Source organism: Myiozetetes cayanensis, unplaced genomic scaffold, assembly GCF_022539395.1.
Source record: "Myiozetetes cayanensis isolate MyiCay16 unplaced genomic scaffold, myiCay2020 scf7, whole genome shotgun sequence".
In the NCBI taxonomy this organism is placed as follows: Eukaryota; Metazoa; Chordata; class Aves; order Passeriformes; family Tyrannidae; genus Myiozetetes; species Myiozetetes cayanensis.
Genome location: NW_026087964.1, coordinates 49,849,142 through 49,871,693, shown reverse-complemented (window position 1 = coordinate 49,871,693; position 22,552 = coordinate 49,849,142). Strand labels below are relative to the sequence as shown.

The 22,552-nt window shown below is 53.5% G+C and overlaps 1 protein-coding gene across 1 annotated transcript; it reads left to right on the top strand.

The window, feature by feature from the left end:
• The first annotated feature begins 12,985 nt into the window (after positions 1 to 12,985).
• Positions 12,986 to 13,879, top strand: ATOH1 (atonal bHLH transcription factor 1). Its single transcript, XM_050338797.1, has one exon. The coding sequence runs from the start codon at positions 12,986 to 12,988 to the stop codon at positions 13,877 to 13,879; it is 894 nt and encodes a 297-aa protein (XP_050194754.1).
• The last annotated feature ends 8,673 nt before the right edge of the window (positions 13,880 to 22,552 follow it).

Sequence of the window (22,552 nt, the reverse complement as noted above, 5' to 3'; positions counted from 1 at the left end):
TTTTTATCTGATTTCAAAAAATCACTTACTAAGATGCTTCACCAATGGTGAAATACCTGGAGATAAGTAGTCCTGCTGAGCCAATCAAGTGGATGATTATAGCCATCAGTGACCCAGCGCAGCATGACCAGGCCAAAGTCTCCTGTGTCTCTGTCTTGTCTTCACAAAACAAAGTGTTCGTATTGTTTGCCCAACATAATCAGATTTTTTAGAAGCACCTTTTTATTTCTCACTTCCATAGGATGTTATGAAGTGATGAGAGCATAAAGCTGCCTTTCTTCAAACAGCACAGTAGCTGGGTCAATACGGTTTACTGGAGGTTAATGCCCCTGATAAGTTTAATTTCTCAACTCTGCATGAAGGCGATGACACGAAAAGGAAACCAACTTACCATGTGCAGGCTCGTGCTGTAGTTAATGAAAAAACAGTCTTCAAAACAACAAAGGCATCATACCAACACAGCTCTGCTTTAACCATTTTTCTCTCAGTCCCAATATCCATGTTTCATCTTCACTCTGCAGACCTATTTTGAAATAAAAGTCAGAATCAAGTATCTACCCCTTAATTTGAGTCATAGACAAAGGTCTCAATAAACAATGTGACATGAACACATGCATCCACATGTCACATCAAGAGCAGTGGGCAACTGTGAAGACATCATCACAATCTATCAGCCTCTCACATCTCACCCAAGGCATTGTTCATGAGGCCAGAAATAGAAACTTCCAAAAGAAGGTCAGAACTGGCAAAATGATTCACAGCTGAACAAATTGCTAACCCCAAAAATTGCACCAATGACCAAATGTTAAAAGAGCCAAGAATTTGATTAAAAATATATATATACTTTTCAAGAGGTGTAGTTATAAATATAAATTTGTTATCTCTCAGGACTTACAAAATCTGCCCCCCCCCCCCTTCATTGCAGTGGTGTGATGCTTTGTGTGTATTATAGAATCTATTTCTGTAACATTTGTCAGAAAAAAGAAAAACATTACAGCTGGAAAACTGAACTCTCAAGTCATTAACTACTGTACTCCATGTCACACAGGAAATCGGAGGTAGGAGGAAGAATTCAGCATCTCAGAGCCAGTTCACTCACATAGGGGGAAAAATAAATCTTTCTTCCCCCACACGCAGAGATACAAGCAGAAAGCCAAGGAGAGGGTTACACCACCGAGGTGGGCTGGCAGCAGGAAGGAGCAATGGTTGACCTGCTCACAGGCCAGAGATACACTTTCACCACTGTTCCTTCTGCCCCAGCAGTCATTTCAGACCAGTTTTGGCCCCTTAAGAAGAGCAGGGGCTGTTATGTACACACCTGAGGCTCGTAAGCAGGACTGTAGAGCCAGAGATGTAGGTTGTGCATTTTTCCCTAGCTCCTATCAGACAGGCTTGTGATCCCACCAGCAGCTGGAGAACACCACATGTCAGGGCAGGAGGTCTTTGTACCTCAGGTTATTCTCCCACAGGGAGCTTTCCCCAGGGGTGCTGGTCATGCTGCCCAAAGTAGGGCATATATGAACAGGTGCAGTGACCATATGTGGTACAAATGCCTGGCATCAATAACTGCCATACCAGTGGAAAAAGAAAGCTACCTGCAGGCCAGCAAGCCCAGGACACCCATCCACCATGACATGACAGCTCAGTGCTTCTGTAGCTAATTATTCCTATCAGCACCAGGAAGGCCAACATTTCTTTCCATGCAAGATAATTTTTTCTTTGTTTGCAAATCTAGCTATCATCCTTAAGGCTGCCCCACCAAATCAAAATGAAGAGTTTAAAGGCAAACTCATTAATAAAAGGTCTGGGGGGTGCACACACATCTGCATGAGACAGTCGTCAAGCTCCTGAAGCAACCTCTTGGCTGCAGGTGCTGCCCTATGCTGCTCTCCTGGCCCCTGCAGCAGATGATGTGGCAGCACAGTAAACTTGGTCTCACAGGGCATGAAAACTGGCAGCTGTATGGAGTTTGTTGGCAACATTTTGGTAGTGGAGGGACTACAGGGGTGGCTTCTTTGAGAAGCTACCAGAAGTTTCCTCCATGTGCAAGAGAGCCCATGACAGCGCGCTCCAAGGGGACCTGTCGCTGGCCAAGGCTGAGACAACCACTGACAGTGTTAATGCCTCAGGGATAACAGAATTAACAAGGGGAAGAAGTTATTGCCCGGAAGCAATTGCCACTGGGAGAGAGGGTGAGAATATGTGAGAGAAAGAGCCCTGAAGACCCCTAAGTGAGTGAAGAAGAAGCAGGAGGAGGTGCTTTAGCTGCTGGAGCAGAGATTCCCCTGCAGCCCATGGTGCAGACCACGGTGAGGGAGCTGTGCCCCTACAGCCCATAGAGGTCCACAGTGGAGCAAAGATCCACCTGCAGCCTGCGGAAGAGGCCATGCTGGAGCAGATATATGTCCAAAGGAGGTTGTGACCCTATGGGAAGCACATGTTGGAGCAGGCTTCTGGCAGGACCTGTGGACTCGTGGAGAGAGGAGCCCATGAAGCAGGTTTCCTGGTAGGACTTGTGACACTGTGGAGGACCCACACTGGAGCAGTCTGTTCCTGAGAGACTGCAACCCATGGAAGGGACACATGCTGGAGCACTTCATGAAGAACTGTCCCTCGTTGGAGGGACCCTACGCTGGAGCAGGGGAAAAGTGTGAGGAGTCTGTGGAGGAAGGAGTGGCTCCTTCCCAAAGAGGAAGGAGTAGCAGAGATTATGTGAACTGACCACAGACCCCGTTCCCTGTCCCTCTGTGATGCTTAGGGGAAGGGAGGTAGAGAAAATCAGGAATACAGTTAAGCCCAGGAATAGGGGGAGGCGAGGGGAAGACATTTTAAGATTTGGGATTATTTCTAATTACTCTACTTTGATCTGATTGCCAATAAATTTATTTTCCCTGAGTCAAGTCTGTTTTGCCCATGATGGTAATGGATAACTGATATTTCCTTGTCCTTATTCCAACCCACAAGCCTTTCATTATATTTTCTCTCAGCTGTCCAGCTGAGGAAGGGGAGTGATGGAGCAGCTTTGCTGGGCACCTGAAATCCAGCCAGGGTCAGCCTGCCACAGCAGCTCAGGTACAGCTTCTGCCAAGGTTTACTTTCACAGCACCACAAGTGCCTAGTGCTACAGCCCAGCAGGTGAGCACTCAGCAGCTCAGCTCCCCGACACAGCTCTGTTTCAACTGTTCCCTTGCTCTCTCCCTCCACCTCCACTTGGACCCCAGAACCAGAGCCTAGGTAGGCTACGGAGAGCAGGAAGAGAAAGGAAATGGGCATTTATTTCAGGGCAAAGATGCTCACAGACACACCCACCCATTTAATTTGAGGGTTCCTACCTGGCTGCCCAATAGGACAGCCAAGCTTTGCCTGCCTTTTTGCTTCTTGCAGGGCTGCAGCAGCACCATTGCTGCACAGGGTGCAGTATCCCAGTCCCCCACACTGGTACACAGATGGGACATCACTGGAAAAGTGTAGTAAGGAAGTGAAAAGCAGGCCCTTCCTTCTCAGCTGCTCCTTCTAACTCCACAGTTTTCCTGTTAGCTCTCCCACTCATTGTATGTGGGATGCATCATCAACTGGATCAAAGCCCCATCTGTAAATATCCATGAGAATCAGCCTCATGATGGAAATATCATATCCTCCTTCTACATATAGGAAAATGCCCCACCTGAACCTAACTTTGTTGCGACTCAAAGAAAGACTCAGAGGTGTCACTTATTCCCCTTACTCAATTACAAAGAGACCCTCTTTTCCTACTCAGCATAATCAGAAGCAGCCAGGAGATGCCAATACAAGCATTTTACCTGGAAGCCTGGTGTGAAGGTGCTTAATATTATTCAACTGCTAGAAATTAAAAAACACAGTTGGGAAAAAAAACAAAAACAAACAAAAACAAAAACCACCAAACCCTCTTGTGGGTAGTTTGTGTTACATTTGCCTCACTCTTAAGTCTCGCTCATGTCCCTGTCAAATGCCAAGAAAAAAAAAAGGAGGAGTGGGCAGCTCTGTGAGTGCATTGTGGCCCTGCCACCGCTGGTAAGCTTGCCTTTCTCCCCCACTGGCCAGGGACATGCTTCTTCACACACACAGTGGGGAGGTCTTGTTTGGTTTTGAATATTCCCTGTATATGAATATTCACTGTGGACCACAGTAAAAGTAATCACAGCTGACCCATGTTGTTACTAATTAATTCTTTTCCTTACACACGGGGGAACGGGAGAAAGAAAGCAAATACTGTGAACAATGCAAATAATGCGGTTACTTGCTACTCTTGCTATCTGACACATTTTTAAGGAATAGTCTCTGTGGCATGACAACTAACACAGCAAGAAATTGATGTAGTGTAACAGAAAAGTGTGTTATTCTATGAAATAGTGCTCAGGCAACACTGGACTCGTTTGTCTTGCTCTAACTTTTACAGACCTTTCTGAATAATATCTGCTGTTGCTGGGATTGGTTTTATATCTCCCCAGGTTTAGGAGACTGCAGATGAAGTTTTCTTACTCCACCCTCCTCCAGCAAAACAGAATTCCCTAAACACCTTTATATAACTAAAAATTATCTTGTCAGTCTATCTACACAAAACAGAAGGTATAGCTGATATGGGACACAAGGAACTTTGTTTTTCCTACATCAAGATAAAAGATAGGTATGACTAGAGGGGATACACCTGGAAATCTGACTTTTCACAAACACATTTATTGTTTTCAGTAAATATCACTGTCATCTTCACTTTAAAAGACGTGCTACCTCATCTGACAAATGTAGGCCTATTCATATGTATATTAAGTCTGATGTGTCTTGCATGTGTTCTTTGAAAAGGGAAAACATATCCATAAATACTTCTAAACATTTATGGAATAAGTATGGACTTTTGGAATAAGGAAAGCGGCTTTCTTTCCAAAACTTGCAGCCAGAGGGTTATTATGCATGGCACACAGTAATTTTCAGGAGTATAAATAGAAGTTAACCTGAAGTGCAGACAGGAATTTCTGTTTCATGGGTTGAAGCCATGGCAAGGAACTAGCAGGCATGGTGCATTAGCATGCACACCTCCATCCTTCACCCCACACTTCATATTCCTGAGCAAAGGGTGGTCGCTTGCTAAAGCATAGCCAAAAATAAAATTAAAATTAAAATTTAAAAAAAAAAAACAAACAAGTGGAAAAGATAAGAAAAGAACGCACTGTTAGCACTGTTTACTCTGCTGCTGGAGCTGGAAGCCCCTGACCACCGGGGCCGTGGAGGCGCTGCCGTTCCCGGCGCCGCCCGGGCGGTGGCGCTGCGGCACCGCCTCCCGCTCCGGCCCCGCGGCGGCGGCTCCCGCGTCCCGCTCGGTGCCGTCGGTGCCTCGACGAGGGCGGGGGGCCGGCCGGGAAGCGCCTCGGGGTCGGGGGGGGAGCTCTTGTACTCCGACAAGTGCGTCGGGGGCGCTGCCAGGGGCTTTTCGCCCCTCCCCCCCCCGCTCCCCGCGCCGCGCCCCTCTCCCCCGGTGCGGGGATGGGGGGTGTCGCGGAGCCGTGCGCGGCCGCGGTGGTCCCGCGGCGGCCGGAGGAGCCCCATTTCCCGGGAAACGGGGCGGGCCGCGCCGCTATGCCGCCGGGATAATGGCGAGGGCCAGCGCCGTGTCACCTCTTGTGTGCGCTTTCCAAAGAGGAGCCCGGGCGTGGAGAATGGGACACAGACCGCCATTGTGCCGGCGACACTTTAATCGCCCACACCTACAATATTCAACCTGCTGCCGGCAGCGGGGCGGCCCCGGGGCGCACACCCCACCCGAGGGGACGGGGTGGTGGCCTCGCCGCCGTCTCGCCGGGGCGAGGCTTTTGGGGGCAGCTTCAGCCGCGTGGTGCGGGCTGTGTGAGCCCGACCGGCGAGCGGTGCCCACCGAGCACTGCCCACTGCCAGGGCAGGTGCCCACCGAGCACTGCCCACTGCCAGGGCAGGTGCCCTGAGCTGGGGGGATCCGTCACGCCTGGAGACGTAGGAGAGAGATGCCCTCGTGTCCATCCCAGGCGGCGACGGCGGTGGCAGGGCACTCAGGGACCCGTGGAGACACCAGGCTTTTGTTCAGCAAAGCAGCTTTTGCTGGACGTTGCTTGCGTGCTGCCTTTCCGTAGGATGTCACCTCCCCTTGCTCTCACCAGGATGCAAAGGCACACAGGCCTACAGCGGAGATAATTCCTCATAGCGTGTATGCAGTAACTGTGCTGAAGCAAGTTACGGGGTTTTTTGTTTCATGAAACAGGCAGGGTAGGATGCTTGTTACTCCTGTTACTCCTACCATCCCTCCTTCCAAAGTTGAACAACTCTGGTTCTCACGCTGAACTCTTATGTGACCCTTGTAGGGGATTTCATATGGACTGTGAGAGCCATACACCCAGGCTACTGAAAACTGCAGGTTCCTGATGGAAGCTCCCAAGCCTCAGCAGGCCATAAGCTGTGTCTAACCTCACCTTCTGCCTCAACAGAGCTCTTACACACTGCAGATGAACACTAGGCTTCACCCTTTGGGAGTTTCTAGAACTTTTATGGTGTCAAAGCATCCTTCATGCCTGGAAAATAAAGTAAAATACAGATGTTTACAAGTCTCCCTCCAGCTCCAGACCAAACAGGTCTGCAGATCAGGGGTATGCCAGATGGCAGAAGTATGGATTTTGCTGCAGTCAGGAAGTCTACTGTCACAGGAGAACTGCTTCCCAAGAGCTACAGGACTGCAACTGAGCATTGCTCTTTGAACAAACCTGATGAAAACACTGTCACAGTCACTGCAATCAATGCTCTACTGAAGCTGTCTGTTGTCTAATAGACTGGAGAGAGTCTTCTGCATAGCTTGGAATTTTGAGATGCCCCTAAAGCTTAATTCTCTTAAATGCTTGATTTTTGTGTATGTCTTTCTGTCTTAACCCCATGGAAAAAAAAAAAAAAAGGGTTCTACATTTTTAGCAAGGAAAAAATCTTAAGACATCCTAATTTACAAGGTAGAGGACCAGATGAAGATGCATTCAGAAGGGGTTGTTTTCACAACCTTTCATGAGGGTGGTTCCTGAAAGTTCTGTTGTTGCTGTGTTGGAAATGGATAGTTCCTAGAAGCCCCTTTGCTCTTTGCTGTCAGGGATTAAAGGGAAGGATTTCCCGTGGATGGCAAGGTAGTATTTTTTCTCAGCTGACAAAATGTTTCTTTTGTGGAGAAATACATCTGAGTTGCTGACCAGCACCACCTTGGATCAATTCACTTGCTTTTCTCCCCTTACAGGGACCACTGTTCTCCACATTATTTTGGCGTCTGTGACTGTAAATATTTACTATTTACATTTTAAAGACCTTCTCTCCTCAGGAGACCCTGAAAGGTTCAAATTCCAAGCTGGCTTTTCCACAGCTAAGAAACCTCCTTCAGGCACAGGGCTGCCTAATTGCCAAGAGCTTTGTGGGTGATGGATGTGAGAACACGATCAAGGCCCAGTACAAGTGAAGCAGCTCCCCTAAGCTCCCAGGTTACTGCTCAAGTACTGCTGCTGTTGCAAGGCAGACTGCTTCAGATGTTGATTTTTTTTTTCCTTTTTTCCTCTTGCTTATATCTCAGCTGTTACTTCTTTCTGATTACTGTGCCACAGAGAGACTGCAAGCTAATTTTTTAGTTTATACCTCAAGACTATGATTAGAATGTTTTTCCAGAGCAAACCTTTATAACTGTACTTTGTGTGATGGCTAAAGTGAAAGAGGAAATGATGTGGCAATCAGTTAAAAAAACCAAATCTAGTACCAGCAAATCTGGAGTACTTAACACTCCCTGGGCTCTTGTGCAAGAGACTGAGAGCAAGTGGAAGTGACCAGATGCAATTTGAAGGGAATATATTGTCTTTGTGGATGGATTGATGTTAATTTTCTGATCTTAAACCAGAGGAAATACTGTTCGCATGCCGTAAAGCTGTTGATGGCACTGGTCATTTTCTAGGCTATATGATTAATATTAATAAAATATCCCAACTAACAGGCTAATGAAAGCATGCCAGGCAACACTTGTTCATAAAGTAGGGATCATCATTAGTGTTCTGTTACTGCTCCTTTCAAGAGTGACTAAACTGATGGACCTGTGGGTGGTGCATGTGAGCACTCACAAGCCCTGCAGAATTGTTCCCGCTGCAAAGAGTGAACAAACTACAGCTGGAATAACATTACTGTTAGAGACGTGAGGAGCTCAAGGATTGGGAAGGTATAAAGCCTCTGACACAAGCAGATCCCTTGGGTCTGATATTAGTGTTCCCATTACATTAAAGAAGTATTTCATTGCAATGAAAAGCTTCCAATTCTGTGCAGTGTACAAATATTTTTTAAGTCATTAACCCATCTTCTTCCAAAAGCTTAGCTCTGGAGTATGCTTAGCGATACAGATCCAAATCCAAAAGCTGCTTGTCTGAGCTATTGCCTGCTCTCTGGGTTACAATTCCTGTCAGAAGTAGTGTCCAAGCCAATGCAGACCTCTGCAGTCAGATTTTTTCAGCTTAGGACAGGAGAAAACTGCTTGCCACCTTGCCACCTTCCCAACAAGGTCCTCTGATTGTCTTGGGCCATGGCAGTATGCATCAGACCATGGCAACAGCCCTGTAAACTTGTGTGGTGAGCCTTGATGGTTTGGTTTTGTTTTTCTGGAGGCCTCCTTTTCAAAGTGTCCCACAGCTGAGAAATGCCTCAACTCTCCAAGGCTTTGGTGGGACTGAAGGCACTTAGCAATTTTAGTGGAACCTTCTTGCCAAGCCAAGGGTAATACAAGGAGGTGTTTAAAACAAAGTGACCAAAGGAAAATTGTTTTATGAGTGACACTTCCTTGAATATGAAGCTTTTTATTTTCAAAAGGTGAGCATAGACTGAAGTCTCAGTAACAGTTATAGCCATTTAAATAAATAGGCAAAGTGTATGTAGGTACAAAATCCATTGGTAAGATTCCCATATTGCAAAGCCAAATTCACAATTCCTTACAATGACTGCAGGAGGTAGGTGAGTATTGTTACAGCAATGCTTTGTATTTCTCTTGGAGGCAGTGGAGGTACTTATGCTAGAATTAACTGTACACGACAGGTGTCCTCAGGGGTAGCCCCAGAGCGTAAGTCTGCACTACATGTTTATGGGGATGTCACCAAGAAATAGGAGTTTTACCAGCCCTCAGAGCTGAAGCAAGTGACATTGGGTAATCGTAATGACCTGCCCAGGAAAATTGCTCTGCACAAATGAGGGCACATCCTCTTCAGCAGCAGCATGGTCCTGCTTGTCCTGAGTGGAAAGGGGCAGGTTTCAGAAATATTGAAGTCTGCAGTGATTTCCCTGGGCTTTTGCATTTCTTGCAGTCATCACTTCTAATGTCTATTTAGAACACATTTGACAGTAAAGCATCAGGCACTGGTCATAGGAGGAACCTAAGAAAGGCTTGCTGCTGGACCCTCTTCTGCTTTAAGCAATCTTGGTCTGAATAATGTAAATATGAACACTTTATTTGGGTGAATATTCTGATGATGCAGTTGATAAAACTGAAAATTATTCAACTGTACATTGTCTTTATGTGTTTGTTTTTGCTCACTGTAGTAGCTTCTAGATGGGGTTGGCCGTTCCAGGGTGCAGGACAGCCACAGGTGGGCAGGAATCCCGTTTCCTTCCTTCTGCTGTAGGACTGACCAGGTTGTGGTTGAGATTCAGCATTGATTACCTGATCTCAGTGGGTGAGACTCACAACCTGGTCTCTACCCACTCGTATGTTTTACTGCCTGAAGACCAGGGGAGGTAGAAAGAGGGTTGTGTGTGTTCCCCACTTTTCAAAAGGAAGGGAGGAAATGGGAGAAAATGGGGGGAAAGTGGGGCGAGGGAAGAGAAGGAATAAAATACTTCCTGACCAGTGGTGATGCCTGCAGAGCAGCCAGCTGAACTTGAAATGGGGTTGAATGAGCAACTAGACTGTGGAGTACAATTAAGCTGAGGACTGACCCATGTGCTTTGTGTGCTTTCAAAATGTCTCTGGCTGTAATGACAGAGGAGGTTTTTTGCAAGTCTGTTCTCCCCCTTTTTGTAACCCATTTTTCTGTAACACTAATACTTGTCTGACCACTGCCTCAGCCCTTAACCAGTCTCGGGGGTAGGAAAGGAGCATCAGGGGGAAATCTGCATAAAGATACAGGGATAAGTTCAGTTTGTTTTCCTCTGAAAGCTTTGACACTTTTTTACAGAGAGCAGATTCATTTTCAAGGCTTCCTACATTCCTGCTATTGTACAGTAAGTGTTTCAGACCGGTGTGCCTGTGTTTCCGACTCCCGTGAAGTCCCCTTTGCAGCAGGGCGTGCCTCGAACCGCTTCAAAAGAACCAACTTCTACAAAAGAAAAAAAGAAACCCAAGTAGGCTTGAACATACAAAGAGAGGGAGAAAGGGAAGAGAAAAGGGCCAGGCAGTGTTGAATACAAAATGAGTTCAGCCAGCCCCAGGAGTTCTTCATCACTTACATTTATCTTATTCTGGGAGAGCAGAGCTAAACCCAGCACTGACATAAACCACTCTTTGCCTTTGACTTTGAGTGCGTGTGCACACACAGCAGATACAGGCATATGGAGAGGGGCACTGGATTTCAATGAAACATTTTTCCCCCTCTGAGCAGTGGTGTTAGTGGGGAAAATAGCTTTTTGTGTGTGTCCTTTCAAAGGCAAACTGTCGAGTGAGTCTCAGATGCCTCCAGTTTCAAAGCATGCATGCGCTCACAAAACATGCACTTGAAAAATAAGCAGCTGGTAGTGTTTCTCAGACGGGCTGACCATCCCAGGAGCATGCTGGGGTGTTAGGCTGATCTCCCCAGTGCTCCATGAAGTCACTGAAGTACTGCTAAGGGAAGCTCACCAGCACGTGACAGCAGCCCTGGCCCAGCCAGCAGTGCAGGGTACCCAGAGGCCAGGGCCCCTCCAGGGCACCAGTCGCCTCGCGTTGACATGAGATGCTAGTGGGATGCTGCTCCCATCCATGCCCAGGGTCTAGTGCGTGGCTTGTGGGATGAAGGATGGGGCCTCCTATCAAGGAGGCCCCAAGAGCCCCATGGCCCATCAGCCTGGAGTGAGATGTTTAAGACTTCAGCACTGCGCCATCATGGGTCTCCCCGTGCCTGGGAGCTTGTAAGGCTTCTGGAAATGCGTGTCAGTGGCTATTGCTTAGCAAGGCTACCACTCATTTCCAAGCTTTGACCTGTGGTCCTTGCATGGAGCAGTTCCCAGCCACAGCAACCGGCGTTCCAAAGGGGAATGCTCAAGCTTAACCCTGGGGAGGGAAGAGCAACAGGGCTGCTGGCAAAGCACGCTTGTGCCATGGGGACTCAGTGAGGGAGCACGCAGTGCCTGCTGCAGACTGAAAGAGAAGCTGGAGGGCTGGGTGTTTCGCTGGCAAAAAGCACCGTTCAGAGGACTTTTTATTCTATTCATGATAGAAGCATTTATACTCCTTATAAAAAGGAGTATATAAGAGTGGTTGTAAGATACAAATAGTCTGGCAACTTTGTGGATAATATACAGAAACAAGGTATTAACTTCTGCTCCTTATCGTCTTTCTTACCAAGTAAAGGTTTTCATTTTGATAAAAATTGACAATTTGGTTTGGGAGTATCCAGCAGCTTTTGCCTTTGAAACAGAATTACCCACCCCCCCAAAAAAAAAAAAAAAAAAGGCTTGCCTCAAGTTGTTTTTAAAGAAAGCAAACCATCAGTATCCCGTGTGCCTAAAAACATCCAGTTGTTTGTGGAAGGTGGGCCCCAGGCGCCTGCCATGCGCCAAGCATGCCCAGCCAGCTTCCTAAACTAGTGAGGCTGCTCATTCCATGTCACCGCCGCTCAGCTTTGAGCTGCTGGGCTCCCTCGCTCCCTCCTTGGCTCGAGAGTTATTCACTTTTGAAAAAACATATCTACCTCATACTGTGCCCATCACTTTGTTCTCCACACGCCTATTCACATGGGCAAACCTCCACTTCTCCTCTCCAGGCAGGCGGCGGTGGCGGGAGGGGAGGCTGCGCGGAAGGGAAGTTAAGATGCGTGCACGGAGCTATTTCCCTCTTCACCACCTTTGGGCAGCTATTGTTGGCCCAACAAAAGCGCTCGCTCGCGGGGGATCGGGACCCTGCCGAACACGTGGCAGCGCCGGGGGCACTGTGCTGTCCCGGCGGCAAACGCCAACGCGTCTCACCTACTGGGTGGGTCCCACGCAGGTTTCCCGCGTGTCCCCGGGATTAACGCTCTAAAACCGAGGGCGCACCCTCAGCGGCTTCGCGGCCGCACCCGCGCACGGCGGCCGCCCCGGGGCGGGCAGCGCTCCGTTACCTCGAGCAGGGTCGCAGACGGACCGACGGCGGTATACCGCCGTCCGGCACCGGGAGGCCAAGGAGGGCATTTACCGGAGCCTCCGGGATTTGGCCGGCGGGGGCTGGAAGGAGAGGGACGTTTCCCCTGGCCGGCGCGACGGAGCATCCTCGGAGGGGGAGGCTGCGGGCAGGACCCGGTGCCGGCGGGTGTGGGTTCCCGCGGTGTGGGTTCCCCCGGTGTGGGTTCCCGCGGTGTGGGTTCCCCCGGCCGCGCCGTCGGGGCTCCCCCCGCACCCGATCCCGCCCGTCGCGCGCCGTGCCGGGGCGGGGCGGGGCGTGGCCGCGCGTGCCGTCGGCCCGGGATCACCCCCTCCCCCGCAACCTCCGCTCCCCCGCCCCCACACCCCGCGCCCCGCGCGCGCCATTGGCTTCCCGCACGCGCCGGCCCCGCGCGCGCGTCTCCATTGGCCGCGCCGACACGCGACCGGCGCGAGTGGCAGGGCGCGCGGCAGGAGGGGTGGGGCGCGAGGAGGGAGGGAGCGGGGTGTCGGGGGAAGAGGGGGCGGGGGGGGGACCCCGGCGCGTGCCGCTCCTTAAAGGGGGGCGCGGCGCGCGCTCCGACACCGGAGCCGTCGGGGCGCCACGCGCGCCGCCCCGTGCGCGCGCGGCGCTGGAGCCATGAGCCTGCCCTGGGCTGAGCGCGCCCGAGACCCGCCCGAGCCGCCGCCGGGACCGGGACCGGGGCCCGGGCCGGAGCCGGGCGGGTGCGGCGGCTTCGCGCCGGGCTCGTGGCTCGGCGTGTGCTGCGCCGCCCGCCTGCCCGCCGCCGCCTCGCCGCGCTACCTGCTGCCCGCGGAGGACGAGGAGGCGGCGGCGGCGGAGGGCGGCGCGGCGCGGGCCAGCGGGGGCAGCCCCGGCGGGGCGCGGGGCGGCGGGCGGCCGCGGGGCGGCGGCGGCGGCGGCGGTGGTGGTGCCGGGCTGCGGGCGCAGGTGAGCGGCGTGCAGAAGCAGCGGCGGCTGGCGGCCAACGCGCGGGAGCGGCGGAGGATGCACGGGCTGAACCACGCCTTCGACCAGCTGCGCAATGTCATCCCCTCCTTCAACAACGACAAGAAGCTCTCCAAGTACGAGACGCTGCAGATGGCGCAGATCTACATCAGCGCCCTGGCCGAGCTGCTGCACGGCCCCGCCGCCCCTCCCGACGGCCCCGGCAAGGCCGAGCACCGCGGGGCCCCCTTCGAGCCTCCTTGCGCCGCCGCCGGGGCCGGAGCGCCACCGGGGCCGCCGGCGCCGCCGCCGGGGCCGCCCAGAGCGTCGCCCCCCGGGCACGGCAGGACTCGCTTCCCCCCGCCGCCGGCCGCGGGGGGCTACTCGGTGCAGCTCGACCCGCTGCACTTCTCCTCCTTTGCGGAGGGCGCCCTGATGGGACAGAGAGCCCCTTCCCCCGCCCTCCTCTTGCCGCAGCCCGGGCAGCCGCCGCAGGAGAGGAGCAAAACTTCGCCCCGGTCCCACAGGAGCGACGGGGAGTTCTCGCCCCGCTCCCACTACAGCGACTCGGACGAGGCCAGCTAAGGCGAGGGGGTCGTCCCCGGCAACCCCCCCTGCCGCCACGGGGCCGTGGCCGCCCCTAGAAGCACAGACTCCGCCGTGGGGGGAGCAGCCGGCCGCGGTGCTTCCTCGGACGGCATCAGCTCCCCTTGGTCGCTTTGAAATTCACCCCCTCGTCTCCCGCCCCCGGTAGCCCCTGGGTTTGTCCAGGGGGAATGGCTGTTAGCGAGTGACTGTACCCGCCCTGTCTGTCAGGGTCGGTTGGTTGTTTCCATTTTTAGTTAACACTTTAAAAGTTTCTTTTGCCTAGAAGTCGTTGCCGTTCCCTCCTGTCAACACGCCACCTCGCAGCGCGGAGCCTGGCTTGCCCTGCCGGCGAGCAGGTGATGCGCAAGGAGAAAGCCTGGCCCCGCTGCCGGGGATGCCGGGGTGCCGCCGGCGCCATCGCCACCCGGTCGTGAACCCGCCCTGACACCCCTATCTTCCAGGACACCGATCCTGCCCCGTCATATTGCTGTGGAAACACAGACACACACATATGTCAATAGCCGTCTTGTCCTGTAAATAGCGGAGAAAAATTGGACTTTCCTTAGAGCACCATGTCGGCGTCTTTTGGGGGGAAATTTGGCGCAAGCACTTTATCAGCGGCTGGAGATGCAGTTTCAAGAGGAAACCTACTAACCGCCAATTGGAGAGCGATACTTAATTAAGCCACTTAATCCGAACTCTCTTAAAAACGAAAACAGCTTTGTCGTGTCAAACTTTTATGTCCGTTCTATTTTCCTTTTGTGGTAATAGGAAACGTATTTATTATGCAGTGTTTGCTATAATTTCTGCTTTTTAAAAATTCTTTTCTACGACGACACTCGTTTATTTTAATTTTAGCAAAGCCAGCTGCCATTGTTTTATGTATTTTAATTTTAAATTTTTTTTGAGATCAAATAAACGTGGGGAAAAAAAACCCAAAACAAACAAACAAACAAAAAACCAAAACAAAACTAGCCTCAAAGCGTGGTCGGGTTCAGCTTCTCCCCCCCGCATTCCCCGAGCCAGGGTGGTGTCAAACCCCGCGGCGGGACTGAGAGGTACAGAGTCGGGGAGCGATGCTCCGGGGAGCCGGCGGGGTGCCCCGGCTGCCTGTAGAGGGACCGGGCAGTACCCTGGGGCCGGGGCGGGCTGTGCCATGCGTGGAGCAGCGCTGCATCCCCCGCCTGCACCGCCGGGACCGTGCCCCAAATCTCCGTCCCACCGTTCCCAGCGGAACCGGGATAATTACAACAAGTGCAGGGTGAGGGGCTTGGCGCTACTCTGTAGCCGTCTGTCCCCGCACCGCCGCTCGAGTCACATCATTCCTTTCTTACACTCGCCCCCCCCCGGTCGGGAACACGAGCGGTTTCCCCCACGGAGCCTCAGGATAAGCCGGGCGGGAAGGGTTGGGAGCGGAAGGAGAAGCCGGCAGGGTTTGGAGGACACGCGAGCAACGCAGTGGGTCGCCGGGGGATCAGGATGTGGCCACTGCGTTCGGGTGAAACCCGGGGCGGGGGGGAAGGGGGAGAAAGGGTGGCAGGGGAATGATGCTTTTCCCAGCCTACCCGTGACACCAGACCTGGGGCTAAACCGGAGCCGTGTCGCTGCCGGGGTCCCGCTGAGTTCAGCAGGTGACACCTGGGAAGGGGGTGTCTAAGGGGTGATCAGTTAACCAGGCGCGGCCGGGTGAGCGGCCCCCGCGGGAGCGAAGCCCGTGAGGGTGTCGCTTTCCCGTGCAGAAACAGGGCACCTGCCCCTCCGGTAACCCCGGGCTGCCGCACTGCCCTGCCCACTGCCAACACCCGCGGCCGCCGCTCGTACCTGCCGAAGCGGGGTACGGTCCCGCAGGGCGAAAAGTTCATTGGGAGGGCCATTTCCCTTCATAAAAAACGCCTGCATTATCGGGGTGGGTCACCGTTGGTTACGGGCGTTGATTTCTGGGCTGCGGAAGCCGGTCTCGCATCTTCGGGGGCACGCGTGGGGTCCTAGCACAGGAGTGATGCGCCGGAGCAAAATATCACAAATTTTGGGAGTGTTGTTTTGTTTATTTGGTTTTGTTTGGGTATGTGCACAGCGCGGGCAAAGCGGCGGCCGCCGTCGTGAGTGACGATGGGGCAAGACCCCTCGGAGGGGTCCCGGGGGTGCCCGCCAGAGGTTGGAAGGGGTGCGAGCACCCTCCCTCGGCCAAGCCGTCACGGGCGCTGCTTCTGCGGCTGCGAACACGAGAGGTGCTGGAAAAGAGCGCAGCAAAATCCTCCCCGCTCTCTCCGTCGGGTCCCTTCCCCCGACAGATGAGCGCACCGCATGGCGTGGCTGGTGCTCGCAGCCGCAGCGCAGCACTCGCCGTCTGAGGGGCTTTTTCTTTTTTTTTTTTTTTTTTTTTTCTTAAACACTTCTTTGAAAGGGACACCCAGCCGCATTCCCATTTTAAGGTTCAGCTATAGAGTTTGCATAACAACCGCTTGGCAGCCCCCCTCTCTTACACTCCGTTAACAAGCTGTAACGTATAGCTGCAGGTTGCTATAATCTCATTAATATTTTGGAAACTTGAATATTGAGTATTTCAGACCGCTCATTCCCCATATGCCAGGCCACTCCCGCTATGCTGGCTGGTTCCTTTCTCTCCATTATTAGCAATTAGCTCCTACCTTCCAAAGTCAGATCCAAGTATCTAAGATACTAGCGAAGGAATCAACTATGTGTTGCAAGCTAAGCATGCTTAATATCTCCCAAACAAACAAAGAGACAACATTTCTTTAAGTAATGAAGATGGATAAATCGCTTTATTGAGCTCGCGACAGTGTTTGTTTTGTGTAGACTACCGCAAAGTTTTTTAACAAGAGCGGGGACGCGCACCAGCCCCTGGAAGCAGTTTCGCCCGGTTTGCTTCGTGGGGTTTTATCATCTTAAACGGGCTTTTATTTGAAAAGGGCGAGTCAGAAGCGCACTATCCGAGCGTTAAATTTTGGCTGAACGCTGACTGTCCTCTGGGGTGTGCGAAACAACTGCGGGGGCTGGGAGGGCTCGGGGAGGCGGTCGCCTTTGTGCGAGGCGCACGGCGGCTCCCTTGCCTTGAGCCCGGGTCGCCGGACGAACCGCAGCCACGGGCTCCGGTGCCCGGCCGTTTCGGCGGCGGGGATTTCGGGGGGCTGGAGCGGGGCGAGGCGCGGCCGTGACGGGGCGGTGGGGGCGCGACGGCCGGGGCGCATCGCTGCCTTGCAGCTCTCCGGCTGCTGTTCGCTCAACCTCTGGCCTCGGGGAGGGAGGAGGAAAGGAAGGATGAGGAAGGGTTAAACCGGGCCAGGGGAGACCAGAAAAGCGCAGGGACCGTGGAGGGGGGGTTTGTGGGGGAGCTGGCCGTGGGGCCAGTGTTTCTTAATTAGAGCGGGGCGGACAATGCTTTGGGGCGGACAAAGCGGGGGACAGGGGGGCTGGAGGGCGGAGGAGGGGGTCTGGCCTCGCTCCCGGCCGCGGTGCGCCGTGTCTGGAGCAGAGCACGCGTTGTCAGCTGGTGAGCGCAGCGGCCTTTCAGGCGGCTCCCCAGGGAGCTGCGCGCCCGCGGTGAGCTCCATCGTCACCCCCTCCCCTCCATCATCATCATCATCGGCCTCCTCCTCCTCGGCGGCCCCCACACCAGCCGAGCACAACAGCCAGCATTCAAGCCCCCTTCCCTCCCTCCCCTCGCACAACAGCAGCGCAGTGGCAGCCACGCCACCTCCCAGCAACCAGCAGCACGCGAGGGCACCGCCGGGGCACCTGAAAGAGTCAAAGCCAAAGAAAGGGAGACAAAAGAGGAGAAAAGGATACGCAGGAACGGCCCAGCGTGTCTGCTCCGACAGTGCGGAGAGGCAGGCACCCACAGAGGGACGGGCGAGCCCACGCGGAGGCCGGGCACGCACACGCGTGCACATCCCTGCACACGCTCACAGGGGTCCGAGCCGCTGCCACAGGGATGGAGACACTCCCCGTTTCCTACCCTGCAGGAGCAGAGGGAAGCGCCCAAGTAGCTTTCCACCCCACAGCCCCGTCCCCGAGTCGGGCACCTCCCGGCCTGTGAGCCGCTGTTGCGACCCCGACAGCGGTGGCCCCAGCTCTGACATTGCCACCCACGGGCACCGAACTCGATACTCAGCAGGAGCCGTCCTTGCGTCCGGTCACCTGCCCCCCTTCCCCGTCACATCTACCCGTGACGTGCCTGTCTGGGAGAGAAAAGTGCGGGGGAAAGTGGCGAGGGGTCGGCTTGTGCGTGCGTGAGGCAGGAACCCTGCCGGCCCGGCGTGGGGAGCAACCTCTCCCGGGCAACCCAGACCCACAGCGCCCAGGCTGGGGCGAGGAGCCGCCGTGAACCCTGAGGGACAAGTGAGCAAGTTGTCTGATGCCGGCCAAGTCCTTGCAACGCTGAAAGGGGGCTCTGCTCAGGGCTGCGTGTCCTCCGGGGCGCACCCGGAGCTGGGTTCGGGCCTCGGAAAGCCGTATGCTGCTCTGCCGCCATCCCCCGTTAACTTTAGGTTGACTCTCTCTAATTACGTTTTCCAGAGCTACTGCACCGCCGGGAGTGGGTGGGAGGAAGCGCTGCTCCGCTGGCTGCGCTGCTCCGCTGGCTGCGCTGCTCCGCTGGCTGCGCTGCTCCGCTGGCTGCGCTGCTCCGCTGGCTGCGCTGCTCCGCTGGCTGCGCTGCCCTTGTGCGGTGGGTGCGCTGCCTCTGCCGGCGCTGGCCATTTCCAGGCTGCCCAGAGCCGGGCAGACAGAGAGGCCTCTTCTGAAGTGCTATCGAATGGCTCAGGATGCCTTCGGGAGCCCAGCCAAGGCGTGTCAAAGGCGGTTTGAGCGGCGAAGCATTTAAACGCTACAATGGGTGGCTTTCTGGCGTGTGCTTTTCTCTCTCCCCGCTTAGGACCGGGAGGAGGGAGAAGGCGTTTTTATTGTACTGCTCCAGGGGTGGGTGCGACACCCCCCCAGCCCCCGGGCCCCCAGCCCGATGCCGCAGCCGGGCTCTTCCCCGCGGGGCGCCAGCGGCGGAGCGGCCGCCTCTGCCCCGTCCTGCAGCCGCGAACGGGGACAGCTCAGCTGCTCTGCCGCTCCCCGCAGCTTTTCGCCCCCAGCTCGGTTTCACCGAAGCTGCTCGGCGTGGCGAGGTGCCGACCCGCCGCACCCGCTGCAGCGCTGCGGGTCGCTGGGACGCGAGTTGGGAGCTTGGGCCGAGGCGGGGATGGGCCCTCTATGGTGCTGACACGGAAAGTGAGGTTTGGAGGCGGGAGATCAAATCTCCTCCGTTTATGAAGACATTTCTTTTTGTATTTCATCCCATTTCCACCCCGTTTCTATATTTTCCTCTTTTTTTTCTTTTCTTTTTTTTTTCTTTTTTATTTTTTCCTCTTCACCCGGCTCTCCCACGTCTGATCTCTTCTTATCTTCCTTTCCCCGTGTCTTGTGGCGGCCACCCGCTTTCCCCGGCTCTACACCGAGGCAGCAGCCCCGGAGAGGCGCGCTGCCGCCGCCGGGGTGCCCGGCAGAGAGGCGGGCGGCGGCGCGCACCCGCCGCGGGCGAGCAGGGCTGCAGCGCTTTTATGGGGCGGTTAATCAACTGCACATCAGCGAGACAGCGCATCAGCCCATCTGCTTGATATATATTCAGAAGGGCTCCAGCCCTTTTGAAGTCTAATTTCTTCCCCGGGAGAACGCGCCGGGTAATTTACCATCATTTCCCAGGCAGGGCGGCCAGCGGGTTAACCCTTTCCCCAAGCTACTGTCGCGGGTTTTCCTCACGAGCGAGCGGCTTTGAATGCCTTGGCGCCTCACTGCAAACTTGTAAAAGTGCCTCTTTAATGGTACGTGACTCGCTGAAACAGGACACCCAGCCACCGGCACGGTAAACCCCTGTTCGGCTTGTCAGATTGGTGTTTAAAAGACATGTTTGGAACAAGCAGATCTCTCAATCCTATGGGGTCAGCTCGTATCATTTCATCTCCAATCACCCACTGATATTTCTATGTTTCAAGATGTTTGGGTTGTTTGGGGTTTTTTTTGTTCCCATCCCCTGCTCAGAAGCAGTTTTATTCAGCCAGGAGCAAGAGGTACCTAGGATGGGAAGTGGGCAGCGCATCACGTACGGGCTGTAGTGCGACACTGCGCTCCGCTGCAAAATCCCTCTGACACAGAGGGTAACAGAGCCCGGCAGGTGCGGGAGTCGGGACGGGGCGGGACGGACACCATGTCGCCCCCCTGTCTGCAGGACTCCGGCACGCGTGGGTAGCGCAGGACCCATCGCCGCTGCCGATGATCGCTGTGCTGGCGGCGCACTGGGGCGGGACATGCTAGAGGTTGGCCGGTCCCTCTACCCCATCCGGGGCCGGTGAGCCCGGGGATGATGCCGAGCCTGCACCCAGTCCTTCGGCACCTCTGGCTTGCGTCCCGTCATCGACCTAACAGAGCTGACGGAGCTCCGGCTCCGGGCAGGCGAAAGCGTTTGACTCTGCAAGTTTCTGAGCTTCTGTTTGTTCCTTCTGCTCCCTTTCTCCCCCAGGGCTCTGCCAAGCCGGGAGATGGCTGCACCGCCGACGTGCACTGACTGAACCCTGGTTCAGGGGACACGTTGAAATAAACCCGAGACCGTTGAGCGGCAGCACCTGCTTCCTATAAACCCCAAAAGCAAACCTCGGGGACCGGCCGAGGCCGCCGCCGTGCCCTCAGTCTCCACCTGCACCTCGCTTATCTACAGTCAACATTTTTATCCTGCTCGCTCCCGGCTCTGGGGTGGCATCCGCGACTAGCAGCTACACCCAGGCCTCTCGCCACTACCTCGGCAGCCAGCGGGCACCCCCGCTTCTCCCTGGGAGCAGTGCGAGGAGGCCGTTTATTTATTTATTTATTCATTTGTTGAATCCACCAGCCCAGCTTCTGAAAGACGATAGTGTCTCCTGCAACATTTTTTCATCGAAATCCCCTTCAAAAAAGGAGGGAGGGCATTTATTTATTTGTTACACAGAAGAACTAATTCTTTCGATTAAGTATTTTGCAGGGAGAGTTGCTGCTGGCGGAGAGGAAGTCTTGCTGATGGTTTTCATTGGAGAAGTACACTGTCTGCAGGGTCAGAGCAGAGCTGGGATGCAGGGGGAGCAGGGACCTCTGTCAAGAGTGGACACTGGGCTCTTTTGTACTCCCTTTTGAAAAGCAATGGAAAGTGGGCTAAACACTTCCACACAGCTGGTCTGCTTTGGATTTCAGTTGCTATGGGAGAAAATATCATTTTAGTATTTGTTTTATATTAGACACATATTGGATTATATTATTATATTTTTCTCATGCGAGTTCTAATGCTGAACTGAGGGCCAGTGTTATATGAATGTCCCCCAAAATTCCAACTCTCAATAAGCTGTGATGATTTGTAGTATGACTGTCATAACTATAACTCGATCCTACAGAAACAGTAGAGCTGAGAGCTTGACTAAAGCTCATATAGGGGACTGTTTATATAGTTCTCACTCCCTAAGGTGCTCCTCAGTGTCCTGGGGACGTATTACCCTGTCTGTGGAGAAAGACCTGAGGCCCAGTAACGTTAAGTGACTTGCTGTGGACAACAGGAACCCAAAACCAACAGCAGGGCATGAGGGCAGGATGTGTGCCAGCACCTCCTTGCATCACACGCTTTCTTCCACTCACTTCAAAAACATTTCCAGTCGAAAGACTTTGCTTGAAGCAAAGAATATTCATCAGAGACTGGCTTTTCACCTGCAGATGCTTCACCATGCTTATTGGTAGGGTTATCCTTTGCCGATGCCTGAGGAAGCAGGGTGCAAAGCAGTTACCTTGCCCCAGCTGTAGCCTTTTATTTTGGGTGGGCTGAGAGGGAGGGAGAGGTGGAGTTTTCTGCTGCAGGATAAATCTGAGCAACATCGTGGGAAGGATGGTAACTGGATGCAGACTTCTGCAAGGAAAATTATTTTTCTGACTCATAGGTTGTTCTCTCCTTAAGTTTGGAGTTGCATAAATTGTTCCTGTTGGAACTTCCTTTCTGCTGTGGGTGAGAATATGAACTTGAGGTAGTTCTTCAGGGTGTATGAGACTGTAAGGCATAGTCTGATGTGCAGAACATGCAGTACCATCCTTGATCACCTCTCAGGTAGGAAGAATATCTGTTATTTTTCTGAAATAAGCTATACTTTCACGTTTGTAGTAAAGCTGTGATAAATACAGCCTGAATTGTATTGTTATGTTTCACTGCTTACCAGAATGTCTTGCAAAAAGCTCTCATAGAAAATTTTTGTGTGGTTCATCTCTGTCTGTGGAAGGACTTCTGGATTAAATCAATTGTGCTTCTATTACTTGGCTAGCAAAGCATCCAATCAACTCTCTTCCCTACCACACAATTTGGTTGCTTCTTTTCAGTGTTACAGAATATCCAGAGAGCCTTTTGTTTAAAAAGGCTTGAAAACAGAAGTGTGGTGCTGTGGGGATAGAAGCTGGGAAAGGAAGGCTATGAACTGCTGTTGGGTTCCCAGGGTTTGCCTGTTGGGAAAGATTGTAAAAGCTCAGGAGCATTGCTGGCTGTAACTTTGGGATTAGCAAGCGGTGGTGTTACTTCACTTGGATGCTGCTGTTGCTTGTGACTGCTGACTCCATCCCTGGCAACCTCAGGGGAACTGCAGTGAAAGTATTCAAAGCTGAGGGTGA